This window comes from Phaethon aethereus (genome assembly GCF_964289735.1).
Source record: "Phaethon aethereus genome assembly, chromosome: 2".
NCBI classification, from domain to species: Eukaryota; Metazoa; Chordata; class Aves; order Phaethontiformes; family Phaethontidae; genus Phaethon; species Phaethon aethereus.
This window is the reverse complement of record NC_138582.1, coordinates 147,856,048-147,880,210: the sequence shown is the minus strand read 5'-3', so window position 1 is coordinate 147,880,210 and position 24,163 is coordinate 147,856,048. Positions and strand designations below refer to the sequence as shown.

Genomic DNA, 24,163 nt, shown 5'->3' with positions numbered 1-24,163 from the left:
GGGGCAGCTGTTCACAACTGGTTTTTGTTATTGAAAACTATTCAGTATTGTGCATTTGTTTTGAGATTTCCTTTCTCTGCTATACATTACAAGTGAATGAAGGTTTACTTCTAAAGGTCATTTCAAACTATGGTAACGTGGTAGGCACATTTCCTCTCTGAACTACAGCGACGGCTTGACATTGGGAGGTCATACTTGGCCAGGTGTTAATTACAGACTCCATCAGTTTTGCAATAGTTGAGGGTAGGCCACCTGTCTAGAATTTTTTTTCTCTCTCCCTTTACTCATTTGTGGAAGATCAACACCGTAACAATTTAGCCATATTCAGGAACAACTGCTGTTTTTAAAGATACATGTGCTATGTCACAGTTTGTTTTACTTGGAATGTGCTAGTTGAATATTTTCTAACCTTAATGATTTAGTACCCTTGAATTTTCCAGTCACACCACAGCTAGTATTTCAAAACTGTCAAGGCAGAAAACAGCTGTCGGATGATGGAAATCCAGCATACACTGCAGTCACTGAAGGTTTGAACGTAGCCATGAGACATCAGAGTGTACCATGATAGATCATACAGCTGACAAATCCATACTCCATTACCCATTCAGAATTGTCTTTCCTTCTGTCCTTTCACAACAAAGCAGGAGGGGCTTCCACAAGTCCACCTGCGGCAGGAAACAAACATTTCAGTAATTATTTGATAGCATGAGGGCAGCACTTTCTGTATGATACAACTTAGTACTTGGCTAGACCAAAAGAAGTCAGGAGGTAGTTTAGGAGAATTGTTATAGACGAAGTACAGCTGACAGGGTGACCTGGGCCTTGGAGGTTTTAATCATTACATTGTCTGCCTTTGGCTCTTCAAGAATCTTAGGCATTTGAATTACAAGTTCCTGTGGCAACTCACATGTTGTAAAGGACCAAGTGCAGTGGGACATGGAATGGCCCAGGGCTGGTGGTGCTCAATCTCATAGGTTCAGAGTTTGACTGCAAGGGCACAGCTGGACGGGCATCTAGCTGTCTTCTGCTTGGCCGGTGACATCTTTTACTTGATATACCACCTGCAATATCTGATAGAGCAAAGCATTACACCACTTTAAATCAACAATAGGAAAAAGTAATCCAAATCATCACCTTAAATCAAAACGGGTGGAAGCAATATCCTCCTCACATTAAATGACTTTCAAGAGGGCAGTGGGGATAAGGAGAAATTACAGCTTATGTTGTAATCTTATGTTTTAATGTAATGTTTGGCAGCACTGCCAAACCAAGCACTCAGAAATTCTGAATCTGATCCAGAAATCTTGCTATGACCCTGGAAATCACGGGAGTTCAAGTAATTAATACAAGTTTCTCTTTATTTGTTTTCCTGGGTTCAAATCATTCTTATTCAACTCCAGTTTTTCTAGCATGGAGCTTATAGAAACACAAAAGGTTTCGAAAAAAGATTAAGTGCTGGGAGAGCCGGTGGCCACGGCGGCCTCAGCAGCGTCTACCAGCGGCAACTTTGACGTCAAAGTATTTATGGTGCGAGAAGGAAACATAGGGAGCTGGCAAAACGCGCCCCGACGCTGCCGAGGCCCAGCAGCTGCCGCCCCACCGAGCGGGCCCCCGCCTGCCTGCAGGCCACGGCCCCGCGGCAGGGTTACGGCCACCGCCGGGCCTGCGCCTCGAGCCTCCTCCGGCGACGGAGGGCAGAGCCCTGGCGGCAGGGGCCGCGCCGACCCGGTGCTGGGACCCGACGCCCGTGGAAGGCCGGGGGCACGCGTTAGATGTCGGCTACGAGTGGGTCGCACGGGGGCCGGGCCCAGGGGCGGCACGGCCCGGGTGTGAGGGGCAGGGCGGGGCGGGGCGGGGCAGGGCAGGGCAGGGCGCCGAACACCCCGCGGCACGGCCCCGCCCCGCCCCGGTTCCCCGCGGGGCTATGGGGAGCGGCCGGGCAGCTCTGGCGGCTCCGCCAGCACGGAGGAGGACAGCAGCTAGAGGGAGCTCCTCCGGACTGCATCTGACTGTGCGCCCCGGTTCCTTTCACAGGCTCCCCCGCCCCCTCCCCTCTCTCCTTCCCCCGTGATGGCGGAGGACAGCGAGTCTGCGGCCAGCCAGCAGAGCCTGGAGCTGGATGACCAGGACACCTGCGGCATCGACGGCGACAATGAGGAGGAGGCCGAGCACGCCAAGGGGTAGGGGAACGCTGCGAGCCGGGCACAGCTTGGGGAGGCAGCCTCCGTGTCTGCCGCCGCGGCAGCGACAGGGATGGTGGTGCCGCCGCGGCCGCTGTGCGGGCCGGGCCGGGCTCCCCTCACCGCACGGAGGGGGCCCCGCGGCGGGCGGCGGCGTGGGGGGCGTGCGAGGCGCGCTCCGGTCAGCCGGCCTGCATGGCGCGGCCCGGCCCGGCGCTTCTCCGCGGCGCCTGCGCGTGTGCGGCCCGCGGCCGAGGGTGCCCCGCCGGCGGCAGCCCGCGCCCCGCTCCCGGACCGCCTTTCGCCGCAGCTGGCAGCGTGCGGGCGTGGGAGGACCCTGCTGTGCCGCCCGGCTCGGCTCCCCGCGCCCCTCCGGGGCGGCCGAAGAGAGAGGCGAGGGGCTGGGCCCCCGGGCTGAGGTGAGGAGGGCGGCGGGGCCGGCGCTTCCCCGCCGGACACCCGCCGTAAAAAGGGAGGGTAAATGCCGTTTTGTTTGTGGTTTGTCAGGATGTGGGGGCTTTTCTTGCGCTTTTTGGCCGTTAGGAGGCCCCCCGCCGTGGGTCACGGCGTTCTGGGGAAACGCCCCCGTGCTCCCTTACTTGTTTCGGTCGGTTCCAGCGGAGCGGCTCCCTCGGGTCAGCCCGGGCGCCCTCACCCCCACATACCCCTCCCCGGCCTGGGGACCTGTCCAGGCATCGCCTGTGTCGGTCTGTCCTGCAGACACTCCTCCTCAACGGTACCTATTGTCCAAAAGAAATATTCCCTCTAAACGCGCACGCTGTGGAGAGTTAGAGCGCGGCTTGTACCAAGGCGTGAGCCGGGGCGAACGCTGTTGTTCCGGCTGTAGTTCCTTCTCCCCTAATCTTGCGCCTGAGACCTTCCCGCGGCGCGGACCCGGCGCCGGCTCCAGCTGCTCGGGGAGCTGACAGGAGGGGCAGCCGGCATCCCCGCCGGCGCTGGCCTGCCTGCACGAGGTGCCAAGGGTCTGGCTTGCTCAGCAGCTGGGGGCGTTTGGGGCAGGGAAGTGGGAGGAACGTGTTTTGAAAATCGACTTCATTTCAATTTACTTTTTTGCCCCCCCCTCCCTTTTTTTTTCTGCGGGGTTGGAAAATGTGATTGCAGAGAAGCTTTGTTGTCGCAACTAGGAGTGACTGGAGTAACCTAAAATAGAAATAGGTTAATCTATGCACCACTGCACAGATATCTTCCTCATGAACTTCTGATTCATCTGGTTGGGAGCATTTCTGTAGGTGATTGATGTTTGGGGATGTATGCTGTTTGTCATCTGCTGCCCCTAGGATTTGCTAGGCAACAAGCAGCTCTGCATCTTAAATGTGGCAAGAGAAACCTAAGAGACTTAGGAGGACTGCATTGTCTAAAAGGCAGGAAAGGGGAAAACTTCGATGCTTGCTGCTCTGTTGGTAAATTCATCAAATGCACGCTAAAATAGTTGTGTCAAAAATAATTATAGTAATACAAATCTGGGATACTAAAGAGGGAGAAAATAGCGTTTAACTATCTTGGGGCTTTTGTTACGTTTGTTTGCGTAAATACGCCACAGTTGGTGATTCCCAAATGTGTAAAAGTAACACCACTGAGAGCAGAGAATGATTATTTATGGCTCTTCATAGGAGCCAACCTGATGTGCTAGGTGAGATTGATTGATAGCCAGGTGATGCCTGTCTAGAATTCATTCGTACCCTATTCCTACTCCGGTTTTCTCTTCTGTTTGTGTGTGTGATCGAGCTGTAGCTGCCCTCTGCAGTGTAGTTAGGCTTGTGGCTACGCTTCGGGCTGCTGTTACAGCGAGTGCAGGAGCAACGTGTAAGAAGCAGCTGGGGAACAAAGAATTGCACTTCAGTGTGTTCTGAATCACAGCTTGCTGCTCTACTCCAAGTTGGGTCTCACTGAGCTCTGAGAGACAACTGCTATGGCTGCAGGCTGTATGCCGTTCTCCCCAAAACTTGTTTTTGTTGAATATCCTGAATGTATTTTAATGAGTATTTCAAAGAAGCTGCTTTATTCATCTTTGAATAGGAAAGTGAATGCTTCCAAGTAATATGAAGTTTAATTAAATTAGTGGTAGATCATTCCAGTAGAAAAAGCCTCTAAGTATTAGTATCAGTTTTCTGTCATGTTTCTGATCCATAAAGTCTAATATTAGACTTCTGAATTACTTTATTTTCCTGTCATCTTTGAGAATCTTGTTTGCTACTATTTGTCTGCAGGCTGAAGTATTCAAATTCCGTCAAATTAAGAGAAAAATCTTACATTACAGCGGGCACAAAGATCTGCTCTTGATCTGGGAGATTAACCCATGGTAATTGGAGCCTAATTATTTTTTTCTCCCTATCATAGTATGTTAATTTTTGAGGTAGCTTGAAAGTTTGCTTTGGGCTTTTAGATTAGGTTTTATATTAGGTTTTATATACCTAAGGAATTTATGAGCAGTCTTATTACTTGAGATGTATTACTGTGTCAACAGATGAGCTAAATTCTGAATGCTTTCCATTGCTGTAGATGAGTATTTAATCTCTTGCTATTTTAACTCTCACTTTTTTAGAAGGAGGTAGAGTATGTGTTGTGTGTCAGTCTCTAGTAGGATTGCTTTGTAAATGAAGTTACTTTCAAGCTGTTTCTTGACATTTGAAAATAGGCCCTTGTAATACCCCAAAAAAGCATGGTTTGTGTGTGTATATATATATGACTTTGAATTTTTTTTTAATTTGCCTTTTTTTAACGTGCTTAAGCACTGAATGACTGCAGCAGAAAATACTGTTTTATAGTGCTCAACTGTGCAAATGTCTTTGTCCTCTGTTTCTGCTCCTGTTTTTTAGATGTAGGATTATGTATGTTGTGTGACTCATTGCTGTTCCCCTATTCTGTGCCTGCAGCTTGCTCCTGCTAGATGCTTTATGCTGTACTTGTTCTGTTTCATAATAAAGTGTTGTTTACAAAATGGTTTTGTTGGTGTGTATGTAGAAAAAATGTATTTATTGCACCTGAATCCACCCTGCTGAGCCTAGGTGGATGGTGTCTCAGTTAATTCTAAATAGCCCCTTACACTCAATGGCAGAAAGGCTTTGGGCACAGAACATTTAGTAAACAGATGGGGAAAAAGTATGACCTTTAAACAACTCCCTCCAACCCTCACAAATGATTTACTTTGAATGTTTTAGTAGTATACCCCTTTGATTATTGTTAAATGGCAATTTTATAACTAGCACTACTTTTCTATTCTTTAAAAAAAATAAATATTTTGAAGGTACTGGAGGCAGCGCTCAGTTTTAGCAGGCGAGATTGACATCTTTGAGTACAGCCTTACAGACGTGAAGTGGGAGGCAGAGGAAACACGCAGAGCTTTGAGGAGTATCTGTTGGCTTAGGTTTTAAGGCATTGCTAGTAGGTTTTCATGCTCAAAAAAATTGCGTTTCCAAGTACTGAAATGTATGCAAATGAAACCTTCGTCCAGAGAGGTTGTTAGTAATGGTAGTTTGTTAGTAAGTGGGATTTGAAGGACATAAGCCCTTCTGGTCAGGACCTTCTTATTCTCTTGAAGTGGTGGTAGTCTAATACAGCAATGGAAAGCCCTTTGCATCTAAGTCTTCATTTTCTTTATGAATCAAGGACAGCCCTAGTATAAATAATACTAGTTTGAAATTTTTTGGAGTCTTGCCCATATACATGAGATCTGAGTTTTGTGATCAAAAAGATATATCTAACACTTCAGAAATGTAGTTTCGCAACCTCACTTAAAGAGAGAGAAAAGGCAAAAACCTCACACAGGCCTATGCCTTTGCAGTGTAAAAATAAGCATCTGAAGTACATGTTTGGTTTTAAATTTGAGAAATCGCTAACTTAAAATTACCATTCCATGTAATTTAAAACAGATGTTGATATTACAAAAAGCTGGTGATATTACAAAAAGCTGTTTCTGCTACAGCAGAATTTAGTGTCCAAAAAGGCAATTAAAATAACACTGACAAATATTCAGTGGGAAAGATAATGTCAAATCAAAACCAAGGGAGCCAAAACAGTTTGAGTACCTGAGTAGTGTAACTGTCACACTCCTCCTGATTCTTCCACCACAGCTTTTCATGGTTTTGCTCAGAGCTCTACAAAGTTTCTCTGCCTTTGCCACGCTCCTCCCCAAATGCAGTAAGTATCCCCATTTTTCAGCTTAAAAAAACAAACCAAACCAAAACAAACAAAACACAACACACACAGGGAGAAGCAAAAGTCTTTTTTCACATTTATGCAAAACACCAGATGTGTGTACATAAGTGGAAAGGTATGTGGGTGGGATCATGGGCTTGCATTTGTAACTTGCAGACAAAATCATAAAACTGTGGGCCTAAGTGACTTTCTTGGAGTCATATCCACCGCCTGTTTCTGTGGCAAGGTTAAGTCTTCTGGGGGCAGAACAACGTCTTTTGACTCTTCTTTCGCCTCACCTGAATTTTCATTTGCATGTCACTTTTGTGCTGGCCTCACTTCTTTCTTATTCATCAGACTGACAAAACCGTCATTGTGGATGCAGTTAAAAATATCTTAGACCATGACCACACTTAGGTACACCTCAGCCTCAGTGTGTAGGCCTGCCCTCTTGTCAGTAAAGTGCACCTGGTATTAGCGTGTCTCTACTAGACTGACACAGTCAAAATCTTCCCCAAGTCTAATGTTGAATATTTTTCTTAGTATAACCAGCTGTGGTCTATGTGGTGGGCTGGACTGGGGCAGATGTGTTGATCTGATGATGTTGTGAAGAGGTGATTTCCTGACCTGACAGTTAGACATAGCATCAACCTGGGTTGCATATCCTTTTCCTGCTTCCCATGTGGGACCTGCGTTCCGAGTTGTGTCACTTCAACGGTAGCAGGGTCATTCAGCAAAAGAGATTTCATGCTTAAAGATCAGCTTTCATAGAAGCAGGAAACTTCCCCCCCCCCCCACCCCAAACTTCTAAGAGTGAGATACATTTCATGGTGTCATCATATAGGTGTATCTGACCAGACAAAGGAGAACTTAGTTCTTAATTAAACACTCTTGTGTGCTAAGAGAAAAGCTTTTAATAGGAGTCTTTGCTTTTAATCTTGTTACCTTTGCATATCCTTTGTGCTGTCATGTCCAGTGTAATTACTACAAGCTGAGCAACGAAGTTCCTCACTTCCCAGCCGTTCTCACTCCCAGTTCTAGAGCCTTTCGGTTCTTCTCAAGGCAGAGTACGAAAAGGACAAAAAATCCTGAGATGTTTTGGTTTTGCTTTTGCCTTAATTTGCTTGGTATCTCTGGTTGTAATTTGTGTTGGACAAACCTGTTTACTTAGTAGAAGTTTCTGCATGCTGCCTGCTGCCAAATCTCTGGGTTGCAGGCATACCTAAATAGTTGGAAGACAAGTGGATCTCTCTTTAAATCCTCTTTTTATATTCTATGGACTGTAACAGTAAAGAAAGACTGACCCAAGCAGGAGACTCTGCATAAATAACTGTTCTGAACGGTCTCTGGATAACCTGTCAGGCAAAGATACCAGTATTTATTTTGCAAGAGGCAACATGAAAGCTCTAAACCTGAAGGTCATAAGCTGAGGACTGGGATTTTGGAAGATGGGGGGGGGGGGGGGGGGGTGGAGGGAGTAGTTTTAAATGCTATTTATGTTTTACAGCAATTTAGTCCTGTCTTCCCTCTTTCCCAGCTAAAAAATATGCATTTCTATATGAAAAAGACCTTGAGCTGGTCAAAGAACAAAATAAGATTGTCCTGGCAAAAGTTCAGTCTAACTGGGAATAACATTAGTAAAGCTTAGCAAAGCTGCTTTTTCTCCATAGCTGCCAAACTTTTTTTTGAGTACAGTCATTCATTATTTCACCAAACTAAATAAAACATTGACCCTCAGGTAATCCCAGGGAGCAGAATTCCCCTGTGGTGTAACTGGGGCCGGCTCCTGCTGAAAGCAAAAAGACAAGTGAGCTGCACTGGTGCAACTTGGGTCTCGGTGCCTGCTGAGGGTGTCTGTTCAAGAACCGTGTTTGCTGAAACTCCCAGTAGTCTTACATTCAACACAGAAGCCCTTGGGAGTCAGCTCAAGGACAGTGGCATCATCTGTTTGCTGTATGTGAGATGTTAGAGGAAAAGGTGAAAGTTTGTGGACAATTCAAGAAAGTAGAAGTGTACCTCATTAAATGAATCTTAGCAAAGGTGAAATCGCTTTTATCTGTCTTGCCAAAGGTGGTGAAGTCATCGGTCTTGTACACGTTTGGCTTTTTACTCGTATTTTTAACCTCTTGCCAGGCCTCTGGGTCTCTTCTATGTTTAAATTCTGTACACAAGATCAGCTTGATATACAGGCCTTCAAATAGGTTTAAATTTGATTATTTTAAAGTATAGAAATTGTTAATAGAATCATTTAGGTGATCAGGGACTATCTTCATTCTGCAACAGAAAATTTTTTTCCTGCCTCACTTATACAACTCCATCTTTTGTTTCTGCAGACTTCTGGTAAATACTAATTAATTCTCTTCTCTCTCCTGTGTGAGTGTTTGGTCTTGCTATACTGTTGTCCGTTGAGTAACTCCTTGGTCTGATCTCAGAGGGTGCTGCATTTATAACTCTCTCACCTCTTTCTGGGAGCATAACTTAACCCAGTGTAACCATGAATGTTAAGAACTTGTTGCGGCTCATCTTTCACTACAGGCTGTTCTAGAGAACAGTAGTGATCTCACAAAAATGAGTGTTTATGCAGTTGCATGTTTGATTGATTGCAGGCTTTTGGCCTCCCAGTTGGACATTTGGGTGTTTTCTTGCCGACTTCAGCTCTGACAAGGTATAGATTCTAAGACTGGGCATCATAATCGTGAAAGTGAGCATGTTACAGTGAATAACACGGCCCTTGCAAACGTGTTGATCTTAATAACTTGTCAGTTATGTTCTTCTAAGTTCTCTTTCTTTTGGTTTGCCAGTATCATATCTGATTTTTTTTCCCTCCAGAATGAAAATAAACAGTTGTTTTGTTGCATTTACTTTTTTCTTTTCCAGTGAAAAACACCCAAGCCCCACTATCTCCACGTATGATTTGGCTGGGAGATTAACCTCTTGAAGAGGATTCAGTGTTAACTGACTCATTGCCTCCCTATTTGCCTTCTGTCTGAGAGCTGCCAACACCTCCCACACTTTGCAAATTCTAACCTAATCTTGATTCTATATCTTGATTATTTATCAGATTAGAATCTCCTTGAAGAAGAAAGGAGTTGTATTACCAATAGTCAAAATACGTCAGAATCTACCAGTGCAATGTATACGTTGTTGTGGTGTTTTTTGGGGGCTTTTTTTATTAAAGTTGACCTCATTGTACTTACTGTTTCAAAGCACAAATATTTGATTAGTTTTGTGTAGCTTCTTACTGAGATTTCAGCAAGACTTTGGTCACTGCTTAAGTTAGAAACAAAATTCCCTGAAAACAGAATGTTTTTATTTGGATTCCTCTCAAATTCAGATGTGCCTGATGGTAGAGCATGAGAGGGAAAAAATATTGTGCCACTAATAGTTACTGAATTTCCAAGGAGGTTACTTTCCTCAGTTCCTGCACTTGCCAGAGTTCCTCTAAACTCTCTTGAATTTGATCATTTCATATTTGTGCCAGGTAACAGCCTGGAGAAGAGCACTGGCTGTTGTGTCACAATTTGACACTAGCATGTCAAAACACCTGGCTGTGCCTGGGTCTGAGTATAAAACAAATTAAAAGCACCTGCAGGAAGTTTTTCATCAATGCTCTCAGTTCGCCCCTTCCTTCCTTTCCCCTGCCTTTTCTTCATATTCAAACTGCTGTTAGATTTTTCATATTAAAATGCTGGGTTTTCCATATTTAACTTTTTTTTAATTTTAAGCTTGGTGGTATTGATTTTTTTCTCATTGCACATTCTCTGAATCTCTGGCAGAAGTCCTGGAGGGGATTTGGGAGCGAAGAAGAAGAAAAAGAAGCAGAAGAGAAAAAAGGAGAAACCGAATTCTGGAGGCACCAAATCAGATTCTGCGTCTGACTCCCAGGAGATTAAAATTCAACAGCCGTCAAAAGTGAGAGCATGGTTCTGTTTTAATTCATGCTTGCTTTCTAATTTAATTTTAACTTGTGTGTTGCTTTTTGAAAAGTGAGTTGGTAGTTCTGCCTTAACACGTCAGAATTAAGCAAACAATTACTGTCCTGAATAGAGACAGAAGCAAGGTAAGACCTGGCGTTTGCGGACTCTGTGAAGTTAGCTGGAGAGTTGTCATCACCACCATGGTGGTGTACTGTGAAAAAAGCAGAGGAGGAGGTGTTCTGTCTTTCTTTTCCAGCAGTTAGAACTCAGGCTAGTTACAGCTTCGTCGCAGGGAATCTTGATCTGCAGTGGTAATGCTTTTAAATAGATTTTTGTACCTGATGAATTGCCTTTAGTTTAGCCACCATCTAACTTGTCTTAGTGGAGTTTCAGTAACTTGTACAGCATAATGCCATCTCATGGTGAGCATCAGCAGTAGGAGGGAAGGTGTACCTGCTGTGCTAACCAGTCTCATTTGGGCAAACAAGCAGCATGTCATCTTATATAAAATGCAGTAATCTCTAACATGGAGGTACAGACTGAAGAAACTTCTTGCCATCTGAAAGGCCTCTGCTGTAAATAAGAATGCAGAATTACATGAGGGGATGTACAATCTTTGTGATAAAATAGCATTGTCTATATGCTTTTGACTACAATGTTCTGAATGAATGGTGAATAATACAATGTGGTGGCTTTTTAACATACAGCTTTTATCTCAAGAGAAATCTGAGCCTGAGAACTGAAGTTTATAACATGATGGTAAGAAAGTTTATGGATGTTTATAACGATGGTAAGAAAGTTTATGGACCATTGAGCATGTTGAAGTAGTTATATTTGCTTTTGTAATGTGGAGAAAGTTACACTGTTGTACTAGTAGTACTACTCATCCCGTAAGAGTTTTCAAGTACATTGGAGCTCAAACTACTTCTAGGGAGGAAAGTTGTGTTCTTTGGCTCACATGTAATGTGGCTCATTAACATACTGATAGATTTTATGTGGTCCCTTTAGACCTCTGTGTCACCCCCATTGCTTTGGATGGGCACATTTGACACAGGGGACACATGTATAGAGATCTTAAGTACTTTCTGATCTCACCATGTGTTTTGATACTGTGTTTCTATAAAGCAGGTGGCATGAATTGCTAATAAAAGAAGACTGTTTGCAAGCGATAACCAAGTAACCTCAAACTCTTTTACAATTGCAGTGAGGTCAATTTTAATGTTAACATAAAGATGTAGTTCATTGCTGTGGTGTCCTGGGAGTTCCTTGGTTCCCTGCTGACCAAACTTATAGTTCCACGTGTTGCGTCTAATTGCATTAAAAAGAAGCTGCTTCACTTTTTTGTTTTCATGTGCAAGATTTTAGTCCACAGCACCTTGCAGTCTTGCACACTATTTCTCTGGCATGATGCATTTTGCAAATGTGGAAGCGTGTGCTTGTTCTGAGTTGCATACTTAAAGTGGCACTCTGTGATTATTTTACTGTCACAACGAGTTTAGCCAGTTTGTTAGCAAAATTTATCTTCTATTGGCATAAAAGAAAAGCTCTTATTTAAGTCTTTCTCTCAAGCTCTAGGCAGCTGAACCATTCTACTATTCTTACATGGCTTCCACTTTTCTCTAGTTGCAAATATATCAGCGTTGGCTGGGGTTTTTTGCCTTCTCTGCTGTGTTCCAGGTGCTGATAAGTAAATGAGTCTGCCTGTCTTGGACACCTTTCCTGTTTTAGGTTTTCTGAAAGCATCTTAGACTGCTGATCTGGATCAGTTTGAAGAAGTGTATTTATTTTCTCTGCCACTCAAGTGATACTTAGATTTTGTATTCCTTGTGCTATGAGAAATATATTAGAGAAAAAAAGGCGCTTAGCATGTGCTTGCTCTTGGTTGAAAAGAAGTTTACAAAATATTTCAGAGGAGAGTGACATTGTATACCTTACCTCTAAAAGACCATGTGCAGAATCATCCGTTAATACTGAGTGGGGCTCCAGAATTCATTGAAAATTATTTTGAAAAGAAGATTTTTGAGGTCAGGTGAGTTTGTAAACAGGTGTACCAGCCTGGAGATGAGAGCAACAGAACAGTGAGTCTCCTTGGCTTCTCCCTCTCTTACTTGTGATATTAGACGTTTTGAACACTGGCATGAGTGTAACCACAGCAATAAATGCTTGTTAGCATTGTATGCTTACGATGACCTTTAGGACACTTCACTGCCCATCTCACAAGACTTCAGTCTCTCCCCATGACAAGTCCCAGCGATGTAGACTGTTCAAACTGACACCCATGAAGCTTGCCAGATCTGCAATATTATCAGTTGTTATTGTAGTCACCAATGGCCTACACACATAGTCATAGAATAACATAGATGGGAAGGGACCTCTGGAGGTCTGTTGACCAACCTCCTGCTTAGAGCAGATCCAACTAGATCAGTTTGCTCAGGCCTAGATCAAGTTGTTTGGTCTCCAAAGATGGAGACTCCACAACTTTTGTGGGCAACCTATTCCAGTGTTTGACTACACTTGTGGTTAAAAAAATAGTAATTTCTTATAACTAAATGGATTTTGCTGGTTTGCAACTTGTGTCCGTTGTTTCTTGTCTTATCATTGTCCTACTCTGAAAAGATTTGGCTCGATTTTCTTTACATCCTCCCATTAGGCAACAATAAGATTTCTCCTACTCCCTTAACCTTCTCTTCTTAAGGCTGAACAAACCAAGGTCTCTCATCTTCTCCTTGTACGTCATGTGCGTCAGCCCCTCAGTCATCTTGGTGGCCCTCCATTGAACTCACTCCACTGTGTCAATGTTTTCCTTGTAATGGTGAACCTAAAACTGTGAGATGTGATCTCACGGATGCCAGATAAAAGGGAAGACTTGCTGGCCAGTTTTACTGATATGACCCAGTATGCAGCTGTCGTTTGCTGGCCAGCAAACTGCTGGTTCATGTTCAGCTCTCTGCCTACCAGGACCTCTAAGCTCTTTTCTGCAAAGCTGCTTCCTAGCCAGTCCATGCTGGCCTCTGCCACTGCATGGGCTTTTTCTGTCTCAGGTGCAGGACTTTGCATTTGTCAAACTTCATGAAGTTTCTGTTTCCAGCCTGTCAAAGTAGCTTTGAATAGCAGCTCTGCAGTCCAGCGTACCAACCATTCTTCCCAACTAGGTATCATCTGTGAACTTGCAGAGAAAGCACTCTTTGTCACATCCAGATCGTCAAACAGTAGTGACCCCTGAGCTCTCAATATCCTCCCCCTTGCCTTCTTGAAGATGGATGTGACATTTCCCTTTTTCCAGTTACAAGAAACCTCCACCAATTGCTATAACCTTTTAAACTTGATAGATGCTAGTTGCAGTAACAGCCATCTCCCTCAGCACCCTCAGATGCTTCCGGACCTGTGCGTGATTAGTTTGCTAAGTGGTCCCTAACTTTCTCTCCTGCTGTGGTTAATGGGAGTCTCACAGGCTGTGCTACAAGGCTCAGGGACATCAGAGGTCTGAGATCAGTTCTTGTCACCCAAACTGAGGCAAAAAAAGTACTATGTACCCCAGCCCTGTTGCACAACAGTGCTGTCTTGTGCTGTGAGGAGATATTTCCCCTAAACCAAAATTAAACAAAATCAGTCTTCCTTTTAATTCATGTGAATTTCTGTGTAGGTTTTTATTGCTTTCCATTAAAGGAAAACAAAAAGGGTTGAAAGTTAACTTCTTACCCAGGCTGATCTCTGAACATTTTGAAAGAAAAGGCGATTCCTCCTGATGTCCCTAGCCATATTGTATTTAGTACCAGAAAACAAACTTTTTACTTTACATACGCTAGTAAGATCTTTTTAGAATCTAATATCTTTTTTTTTTTAGATTTTCTGTTTTCTTCTCAATGTAGAAAAAACATTAGAGACTTAACATACAAAATAAATTGTAGCATGTCAATATTTATGTATAATTTCATAATGTACTAATAAGATTTCAGAATTTATCTAGTGACATTAGAATTATTTGTATGAGGTCAGTGTGTAACAAATTGATTTTTAGTTGAGAAAAGTAACTTTTATGTCACTATAATCCAGATATAGAAATAGAGTAAGTTTTTTATGCTGCAGTTGTGTTGCTCTAAAGTGTGTAAATATGTCCCCTGGTTTCAGCCAGGATAGAGCTGGTTTTCTTCACGGAAGCCAGTGTGAGACTGTGTTTTGGATTTGGGTTGATAATGTGCTGATGTTTTGGGTTGTTGCTGAGCAGTCAAGGACAGTCCAGCTTCTTGGCAGGCTGGGGGTGAACGGGAAGCTGGGAGGGGACACAGCCGGGACAGCTGACCCAGACTGGCCAAAGAGATATTCCCTACCATACGACATCATGCCCAGTACATAAACTGGAGTTGGCCGGGGGGCGGAAATCGCTGCTCGGGAACGGGCTGTCGATCACCAGGTCATGAGCAATTGCTGTACTGGGCATCACTTGTTCTTATACATTCCTTTGTTGGTATTATCATTGTTGTTTCCTTCTTTCTTTCTGTCCTATTAAACTGTGTTTATCTCAACCCACGAGTTTTTTCCCAATTCTCTCCCCCGTCCCACTGGGGGAGGGGGAGTGAGTGAGCGGCTGCATGGTGCTTAGTTGCTGGCTGGGGCTAAACCATGACAATATGTTAATTCATAGCTACTCAGATGACAGGTGTTTAAAGCATGCTCACAGGTAAAATTTTGCAATACTTAAATTAATGAAAGAAATTGCATAATGTTTAAAGATTACAAGTTTTTATTAAAAATAGAAAATTACAGCCTGCATGAGCTACAGGCAGGGAGTTTTACTGCTTCTGTGACTGAGGGTACTAGAGGTAGATGCCCATCCAAAGGAAGCTTTACATCATTATTACATGTAATTTGTGGTGGTTTTTCAACACATGAATCCTAGAAAGAAAGTGAAATACAGGAATAGTGATCTGTAGATACTAGTAAATAAAAAATCTGGCTTGAAATCTCTATGGAGGATTGCTTAAAATTTTCCAATGCATTTGAGACCATTCCTTCAAATATATTCATTGCACTGCAGTCTGGGAAAACCTGAGCACAAACGTACTGTTAGTATGCCTCAGAACGGGACTTACCACCTGGGGGATAACAAAGAAATAGATTAAAAACAGAGAAAAATCCCTTTAGATTTAGAATTTTGTTACCATTATTCCTCTGTATTTTCCTATGCAGGTAAAGTTCTCATTCCAGTTACACTTACTCAGAGTGATCAAAGTGTGTGTTTAAGAGAGTAGTTTAGAAATGCTTACTTAGCCTTGTGTTTTATACTTTTCAAATAAATTTTCTATAAAGATTTTTCAACTTTTAAGTGGAAAGTTGGTTTATTTTATGCCTGTCTGCTTCTATCAGTTAAAATTATCTTTAGTTGTGAGTGGCACAGCTGGCATTAGTGGCAACATGGTTAACTCCTATATATGATACAATGTAGAAAGGTACCTGCTATAATAATTGCAAGCTAATAGGCAGTTATATATAACCTTATATATATAACCCTAGTTATATACAATATATCTAAGGTTAAAAAGTGGATATTTGTAGCAATACAGTGTACCTGAAATACTGAACCATAATGAATTTAAATATTATATTGTACGTGTAAAGTAAAACTTCAAACATCTCTGTGTGTACCAATGGTATCTTTAGATTGTTAGATCTCTAAGCTGATCTGCTTTTTGCCGTTATGTTGTATTTGACAGGGGGCAGGGTGGGATGCGGTGAGCAGGGAATGTAAGAAGCTTTTTATTGTGATACTGGTATCCTGCTTTAATGCTGCAGTATTTGTATTAAAAACGCTCAAGTCTCAAGGTTAAATGCAAGCGCTGCTCAAAACTATTAAGCATTTTGTGAAGTTGCTTGTCTTTCTTTGTCTAAGTTTCCACCTTCCTGCATCCAAAGGTTATACTTAAACTAATCATGATGAGAAGAGTATATGAAAGAATATGTAACAGTAAAATAAATGAACACGTTTGTACAAGTTGTTCAAAGTAAACGTACTCAATAAGCTTCTTCTTCTGTTTGCTTCTGTGTGCAGAATCCAGCCATTCCAATGCAGAAGCTTCAGGACATCCAGAGAGCGATGGAGCTGCTCTCTGCATGCCAAGGCCCAGCGAAGAATATTGATGAGGCTACCAAACGTAAATACCAGTTTTGGGATACGCAACCTGTACCTAAACTTAGTAAGTTTAACTGGACCTGGGCATAAAAGCTGTCTTACTGACCACTAAAAGAATGTGTGTGGCATGCTCTCTAAAACGGGTATGATGTTGGACTGTATGTGGTAGAGATCCTTAATCTTTTCTGTAGCTTATGTGGAATTCTTGATGTTCTCTAGGAAAGTGCTTGCCCCCTACAATTGACATGCAACAAAATACAGTGCTAATAAATCTCATTCTTATGTTTTCTATAAAAATGGGAAATGCTATTGAAAAAGCATTCCTTTGTATATTGTAGGTCTGAACTCTTGAACAACAGAATGTAGACGTCTTTTCCACTTCAGGGAAAATAAGAACTCTTAAGTGGTGACAAAGAGTAAACTTTTATTTTTATTTATTTATTTATTTATTTATTTTCCCTTAATTTTTTTTTTTCAATAGACAGATTTGCTATCACAGAGATACTGACTCTTCTGCTGTAGGTTGCACTGTACTCATGCATGGATATTAAGTGGATAATGGTGCTTCTCTCATGTATGAACGCTTTTACTGTTGTGTGTTCACATGCTTCCTCCACAATGTACACTGCCTCGAAGACATGCTTTTTGAGAGCCTATTCTTGGTACCAAGTGAGATGGTGAGGTGACCTCTCCTTGTCTTTAATTTTGTAGGGCATTTGGGAGGTCTGATCCCTGATAACACAGTTGGTAAATCTTAGTCTTTGTTGGAGAAGATAGTTGCTGACTCGTTTGCTTTTTCTAAATTGCTTTTTGAACTTTCTTCTTCCTCCTTCATGATCTTCAAGTTAAGCAATTGTAGCTCTTCAGTGCCAACAAAACTTGGGGACCCCACAAGTAAAGCAGTCTCAGCACAATAGCTGTCACTATCTGTTCTGCAGGTTTCTCTCCATGGAGTTGGAGACTGGTGCAGAATAAGCAGAAATAAGGTAGAATCTAAAGCACAGGAGCACTCTACTCGCTCGCTCTCCACAGGGCAGCATTTCATATGAATCCATTTCTGTAGCTTAATCCACAGTGATCTCATTTCTCCCTGACGTCCTTGCATTGAGAAGTCTAGAGCAGAGTCCCTGGATGCAGTGTTTTCTACTGTATTGAACTGATCTGCCCTGGCTCTTCTCCATAGGAATTCTATCCAGATACCTCTGTAAAGCAATGATAGTAATTGTCACAGTAATCCTGCTTGGATTCCGTGGTGGAAGAGCCTAGCCTAAATAAGTTGGTGTCTAAATCAAAAAAGTACTCTGGCCATAATGAAGCTTTTTCAGCGCTAGTTCAGGTGTCTGCACAGCCATTCCAGGAGTTCAGTTCAGGTTAGTCAATATATCTTACAGCACTTCTATAGAGATGAGAGTCTGTCACTTGCCAGCCTAAAAGGACCAGTACATTGGCTCTAAAAATGATTATTTAGTGTGGTTCAGTAGAAATATGCTTTGTTGAATTTGGCCTGCAGAGGTGTTGTTCAAAAGTGTTTATGAACTGCTTCTTGATGCCATTGATTTAGTTTTAAGCTTTTCCTTTATCTGCTGAATGAACGTATTGGGAGCATATTAGGCAGTCTTCACTATTTGATATGCTGGATATGTTGAGGTGGAAAAAAATAATCTATTGATTCAAGAAATAGCTGTAGGGATCTTTGTATTAAATTAACTTCAGAATCCTTCTGCCTTTTAGTTAAGATTGTTAGCAATAGGTCCTTTAATTAGCCCAAGTCTTCCATGTAGTAGAAATAACATATTCAGTTCATAGTTTCCAGAGTTTGTGGGTGATGATGACCTTCCAAACTGGATGGCAGGCCATAACTATTTGTCAAGATTGTGTGTCATTTGGGATAAGTTCATACTATAAAGGAACATTTGACTGTCTAGAGCTTGTTGGTAACAATAGGGCTGAGTGTTTATATGTAAGAATCAGGGGGAAGGCCAACAAGGTAGATATCATGGTAGGAGTCTGTTAGCAGACCACCCCACCAGGATGAAGAGGCAGATGAAATATTCTATAAGCAGCTGGGAGAAGTCTCACAATCATTAGCCCTTGTTCTCATGGGGGATTTCAGCTTACCAGATGTCTGCTGGAAATACAATACAGCAGAGAGGGAAACAGTCTAAGAGGTTCCTGGAGTGTGTGGAAGATAACTTCCTAACACAGTTGGTAAGTGGGCCTACCAGGGGAGATGCCCCACTTGACCTCCTGTTTATGAACAGAGGACTGGGGGGAGATGTGGTGGTCAGAGGTCATCTTGGGCTAAGCTACCATGAAATGATAGAATTCTCAATTCTTGGTGAAGTAAGGAGAGGGGTCAGCAAAACCACTACCATGGACTTCCAGAGGGAAGACTTTGGCCTATTCAGGTCACCGGTCAAGAGAGTCCCTTGGGACACAGTCCTGAAGGGCAGAGGAGTCCAGGAAGGCTGGACAGTCTTCAAGAACAAAATCTTAAAGGTGCAGGAGCAGGCTGTCACCACATGCCAAAAGATGAGCCGGTGGGGAAGACGACCGGCCTGGTTGAACAGGGTGCTTTGGCTGGAACTCAGGAAAAAAAGGAGAGTTTATGACCTTTGGAAGAAGGGGCAGGCAACTCAGGAGGACTACAAGGATGTCGTGAGGTTATGCAGGGAGAAAATTAGAAGGGCCAAAGCCCAGGTAGAACTTAATCTGGCTACTGTTTTAAAAGACAATACAAAATATTTCTATAAATACATTAGCAACAAAAGGAGGTCTGTGGAGAATCTCCATTTATTGTATGCGGGGGGACGCATAGTGACAAAGGATGAGGAAAAGGCTGAGGTACTTAATACCTTCTTTGCCTCAGTTTTTAATAATAAGAGCAGTTGTTCTCCAGGTACCAAGCCACCTGAGCTGGAAGACAGGAAGGGGGAGCAGAATGAAGCCCCCCCATAATCCAAGGAGAAATGGTTAGGGACCTGCTGCACCACTTAGACACTCACAAGTCTATGGGTCTGGATCAGATCCAACTAAGGGTACTGAGGGAGCTGGTGGAAGTGCTCACCAAGCCGCTTTGAATCAATTATCAGCAGTCCAGGAGGAGTCCATGAGGAAGTCCCAGTTGACTGGAGGTTAGCAAATGTGATGCCCGTCTACAAGAAGGGCTGGAAGGAGGATTCAGGGAGATACAGGCCTGCCAGTCTGACCTTGGTGCTGGGGAAGGTTACTGAGCAGATCATCTTGAGTGACACCGCGTGGCATGTGCAGGACAAGCAGGTGATCAGGCCCAGTCAGCATGGGTTTATGAAAGGCAGGACCACTTGACTAGTCTGATCTCCTTCTATGACAAGGTGACCTGCTTATTGGATGAGGTACAGGCTGTGGATGTTCTATACCTAGACTTTAGTAAAGCCTTTGACACCATTTCCCATAGCATTGTTCTGGAGAAACTGGTGGCTCATGACTTGGACAGTTATACTCTTTGGCCAGCCAGCCAGCTTTTTACCCAGGCCCAAAGAGTTGTGGTTAATGGAGATAAATCCAGTTGGCGGCCTGTCACAAATGGTGTTCCCCAGGGCTCAGTACTGGGGCCTGTTCTGTTTAATATTTTCATCAGTGATCTGGATGAGGGGATCGAGTGCTCCCTCAGTAAGTTTGCAGATGACACCAAGTTGGACGGGAGTGTTGATCTGTTGGAGGGTAGGAGGGCTCTGCAGAGGGTTCTGGGCAGGCTGGCTCGATGGGCCAAAGCCAACTATATGAGGTTTAATAAGGCCAAGTGCCGGGTCCTGCACTTGTGTCACAACAACCCCATGCAACGCTACAGGCTTGCGGAGGAGTGGCTGGAGAGCTGCCTGGCGGAAAAGGACCTGGGGGTGTTGCTCGACAGCCAGCTGAACATGAGCCATCAGTGTGCCCAGGTGGCCGAGAAGGCCAACAGCATCCTGGCCTGTATCAGAAATAGTGTGGCCAGCAGGAGTAGGGAAGTGATTGTGCCCCTGTACTCGGCACTGATGAGGCCGCACCTTGAAACCTGTGTTCAGTTTTGGGCCCCTCACTACAAGAAGGACCTTGAGGTGCTGGAGCGTGTCCAGAGAAGGGCAGTGAAGCTGGTGAGGGGTCTGGAGCACAAGTCTTATGAGGAGTGGCTGAGGGAACTGGGGTGGTTTAGTCTGGAGAAGAGGAGGCTGAGGGGAGACCTTATCACTCTCTACAACTACCTGAAAGGGGGTTGTGGTGAGATGGGTGTTGGTCTCTTCTCCCAAGTAACTAGTGATAGAACGAGAGGAAATGGCCTCAAGTTGCACCAAGAGAGGTTTAGACTAGATATTAGGAAAAACTTCTTGACTGAGGGAGTGGCCAAGCATTGGAACAGGCTGCCCGGGGAAGTGGTTGAGTCACCAGCTATGTAAAAGCCGTGTAGATGTGGTGCTTAGGGATGTGATTTAGTGGTGGGCTTGGCAGTGTTGGTTTAATGGTTGGAGTCAATGATCTTAAGGGTCTTTTCCAACCTAAATGATTCTGTGATTTGGTAGGTGCTGCTCCATCAAAGAGAAACAGCTTCCATTCATAGCTATATACTGAGGGATCGTAGTCATAAAGTAAGGGACGAGAAGAAAGCATGCTTCCATGTAGGATTTTAAGGACAAGTTTCACATTTCACCAGCATCCCTTAAATGCCCTGGCTTTGCCATGCCTCTGCTCCTGAATAATCCTGTTGAGTTCAGGTCTGTTCAAGTCAGTGGTAAACAGGATCCAAGCCATAGCTTGTTAGCTGTGAGCACAACATGTTTCTCATTATGAGACCATGGCTCTCGTGGCTGGCTAAATGCTGTGCATGTGCTGATAAATTGCTGTCCTGTGTTACAAAATACTGGGTATCAGTTGAGGTTGAGTAGTTCTGTGCATATCTATAGATACTCTGATGAGATAGTCATTCGTCTGAATGTGATCTGGGAGAATGAGAAATAGTGTAAGCTAATAATACTATTTTTTCAGCATTTTTTAAAAGCTTCATGTTCCTATCACATAATTATGAGAAAATGCATGATGTGAGCTAAATGCAGTTTTGAGAACTATCAGGAAAAATAGCAATGTAACTGTTCTTTTTTTTTTTCTTTCCCTTTCCACCCCCCTTCCTTCTTCCCTCAAAAGATGAAGTTATAACTTCACATGGTGCAATTGAACCAGATAAGGACAATGTCCGCCTAGAGCCATATTCCTTGCCACAAGGTTTTATGTGGGACACATTGGATCTTAGCAATGCTGAAGTTGTAAGTAAACCAATTTTTATATGTATCTAAAATCATTGACGTTTATTCTGATTGATGTGTGTGGATAAATCTTTGGGTTTTTTTGTGTGTGTTTTCAGCTGAAGGAGTTATACACACTGTTAAATGAGAATTATGTAGAAGATGATGATAATATGTTTAGGTTTGATTATTCACCTGAATTTCTTCTGTGGTGAGTAGCAAGTTCCACATTCCGCTCTGGCTGGAGTGCAGAGAAGGGTGTTTTTATTACATCTTCTTAGGCAGTAATTTGTAATTATTTCTGTCATCAATTCTAGGGCGCTACGTCCTCCGGGCTGGTTACCCCAATGGCACTGTGGAGTTAGAGTGTCTTCAAACAAAAAACTGGTAGGATTCATAAGTGCCATCCCTGCAAATATTCGTATTTATGACAGGTAAAATGTACTGTTACTTTTGTATTTGTAAAAGAATAACACCATAAAACCTTGAACTGGTATCCAGTGCATAGAGAATTTAGAGAGAATGAGGCTCATTGACCATAAAGAGTCAGAAGAATCTTGTGTATGTAACAGAGACTTTTTTCCACTCTGCCCCCACCCCACCAAAAAAAAAAGCTTGTGGTGTCCTTACAATGAAGACCAGTAATACATATTTAAGGAGTTTTGTCATTGATGGGTGATACAGATAATGACATAGAATTTTCTGACCCTACTGGAAAGTATTTAAAGGATAGTCAGTTAGCTGGACTTCCTCTGCCAAGTCGTCATACACTGACAATCATGAAGTATGATACCATATAGCATGTGCTTGGATGCCATTCTGCATCTTAAAGTAAGGCAATTAGTTAAGTCTTGATAGAGCTCTGAAAAAGGAGTGTGGCAAACACCTTAGACACAGCTTGCATATTGCACAATTTGCCATTGCAGTCACAATATCATAGATTAGTATTTGTTGCAGATGTACTTTGTCACAGGCCAATTTGTTCTTACCTCAAACTATTCTGTCACAACATGGAAAACTACAATTATGCAAATGAAAATATGCAATGTGAACTCTTTTTAACTTTTCCACTGTTTAATGTTCTTTTAGTGTGAAGAAAATGGTAGAAATAAATTTTCTGTGTGTCCATAAGAAACTGAGATCTAAACGGGTCGCACCTGTACTGATTCGGGAAATAACCAGAAGAGTAAACTTGGAGGGAATTTTTCAGGCTGTTTACACTGCTGGAGTTGTACTCCCCAAACCTGTGGCCACTTGCAGGTAACCTAGGTTATGTTCACAATAGTATCAGTTCCTATAGCAGTCATTTTAAAGAACGCTTTATGTAATCAGCTAGAAACAATAAAAGCATAAAATTCAAAGAAATTAAATGTTGTGGCCTTGACTAACCTGAAGGCCTGAGTGTTTGTCAGGGTGGTTTTTTGGTTTCTTTCTTTTTTTTTCTCCCCTCTTTCCCTCCCGGTGTCTTGGATAAAACAGCTTCTCAGACTAAAATCGAATTTTGGGTTGTTTATAATACCTTAAATAGACTAATAGATGTTTCTGCTGACCTTCTGGTGGAAGCCATGCTAGCAACGACAGCATTGTATACCTGTGTTTTTCAAGTGGCCTGTTTCTCTGCTGGGACGCTTCTCTGTTGACTTTTTGCTTGCCAAAAATGGCAGAGCATTTCTGGGAATTTTATGTTTTGCTTTTTTGAAATACTTTCATCTTTCCTGGAGGAAGGAGGACTTGATCAGTATTTGATAAAGATGGGAAAACTGTCATGTGGAAGAGTTGTACGTAATCAAGTATAATTTCGTTTGCTTGGAATGGATTTTATTTCTACTGGGAAAAGTTCAGTTCCAGCAGTATTAGTTCAGCTGTCTATCCTTCTGGAGGACAGGGTACTTTTTGATTTGAAATTGTGTTTGTACCTATCAACACCAAAGATCCTGTAAGTTTCTGCAAGGAAGGATGGAAAAAAAAAAAGCACCATGCTTTGTTAAGAGTAACCAGGGATGTTCTGTTGCACAATGATCTCCTGTGAAGAGATCTCCTTCAACAAACTACTTAGACATGAGCAGAGGGTCCTGTCTGTACAAGAAAGTAATTGTTACCATGTAAGTATGGTGAGATTGTCAGTGCTATGGCAAGTACTAAAATGTTTAGCCTGGTGATTACTCATTCTGTAATGAAAAGCATTTGCTTAGATTCAAAATATCGTGATAGCAGGCCTGTTAAAAAGCTATTGTTTGGATACAGCTTTACCTTCCCCTTACAGTTGCTCAAGCTTCTTACAGACATAGTACAGGCTTGCTTAGAAGCAAAGTTGGAGAGGAGAAGGAGCAATGTGAGATGGTAGGGAAATGGATGCAAGTAAAGCTGACACTTAATAATGAGATTAAATAGTATTTTAATTTTCTTCCCAGGTATTGGCATCGATCACTGAATCCCAGAAAATTGGTGGAGGTGAAATTTTCACATTTGAGTAGAAACATGACTCTACAAAGAACAATGAAGCTCTACAGACTTCCTGATGTAAGCAGT

At 42.8% G+C, this 24,163-nt stretch overlaps 1 protein-coding gene across 1 annotated transcript in view; it reads left to right on the top strand.

Annotated features, from left to right (window-relative positions):
• Nucleotides 1–2,070: 2,070 nt before the first annotated feature.
• Nucleotides 2,071–24,163, top strand: part of NMT2 (N-myristoyltransferase 2) — a gene marked incomplete at both ends in the record, with an annotated part of 33,244 nt that continues 11,151 nt past the window's right edge. The window contains 8 exons of the mRNA XM_081996515.1: nucleotides 2,071–2,180; nucleotides 10,112–10,247; nucleotides 16,299–16,443; nucleotides 21,537–21,655; nucleotides 21,754–21,845; nucleotides 21,952–22,068; nucleotides 22,724–22,894; nucleotides 24,046–24,154. Of these exons, the coding sequence (XP_081852641.1) occupies nucleotides 2,071–2,180; nucleotides 10,112–10,247; nucleotides 16,299–16,443; nucleotides 21,537–21,655; nucleotides 21,754–21,845; nucleotides 21,952–22,068; nucleotides 22,724–22,894; nucleotides 24,046–24,154 (999 nt within the window). The remainder of the gene's footprint in view (nucleotides 2,181–10,111; nucleotides 10,248–16,298; nucleotides 16,444–21,536; nucleotides 21,656–21,753; nucleotides 21,846–21,951; nucleotides 22,069–22,723; nucleotides 22,895–24,045; nucleotides 24,155–24,163) is intronic.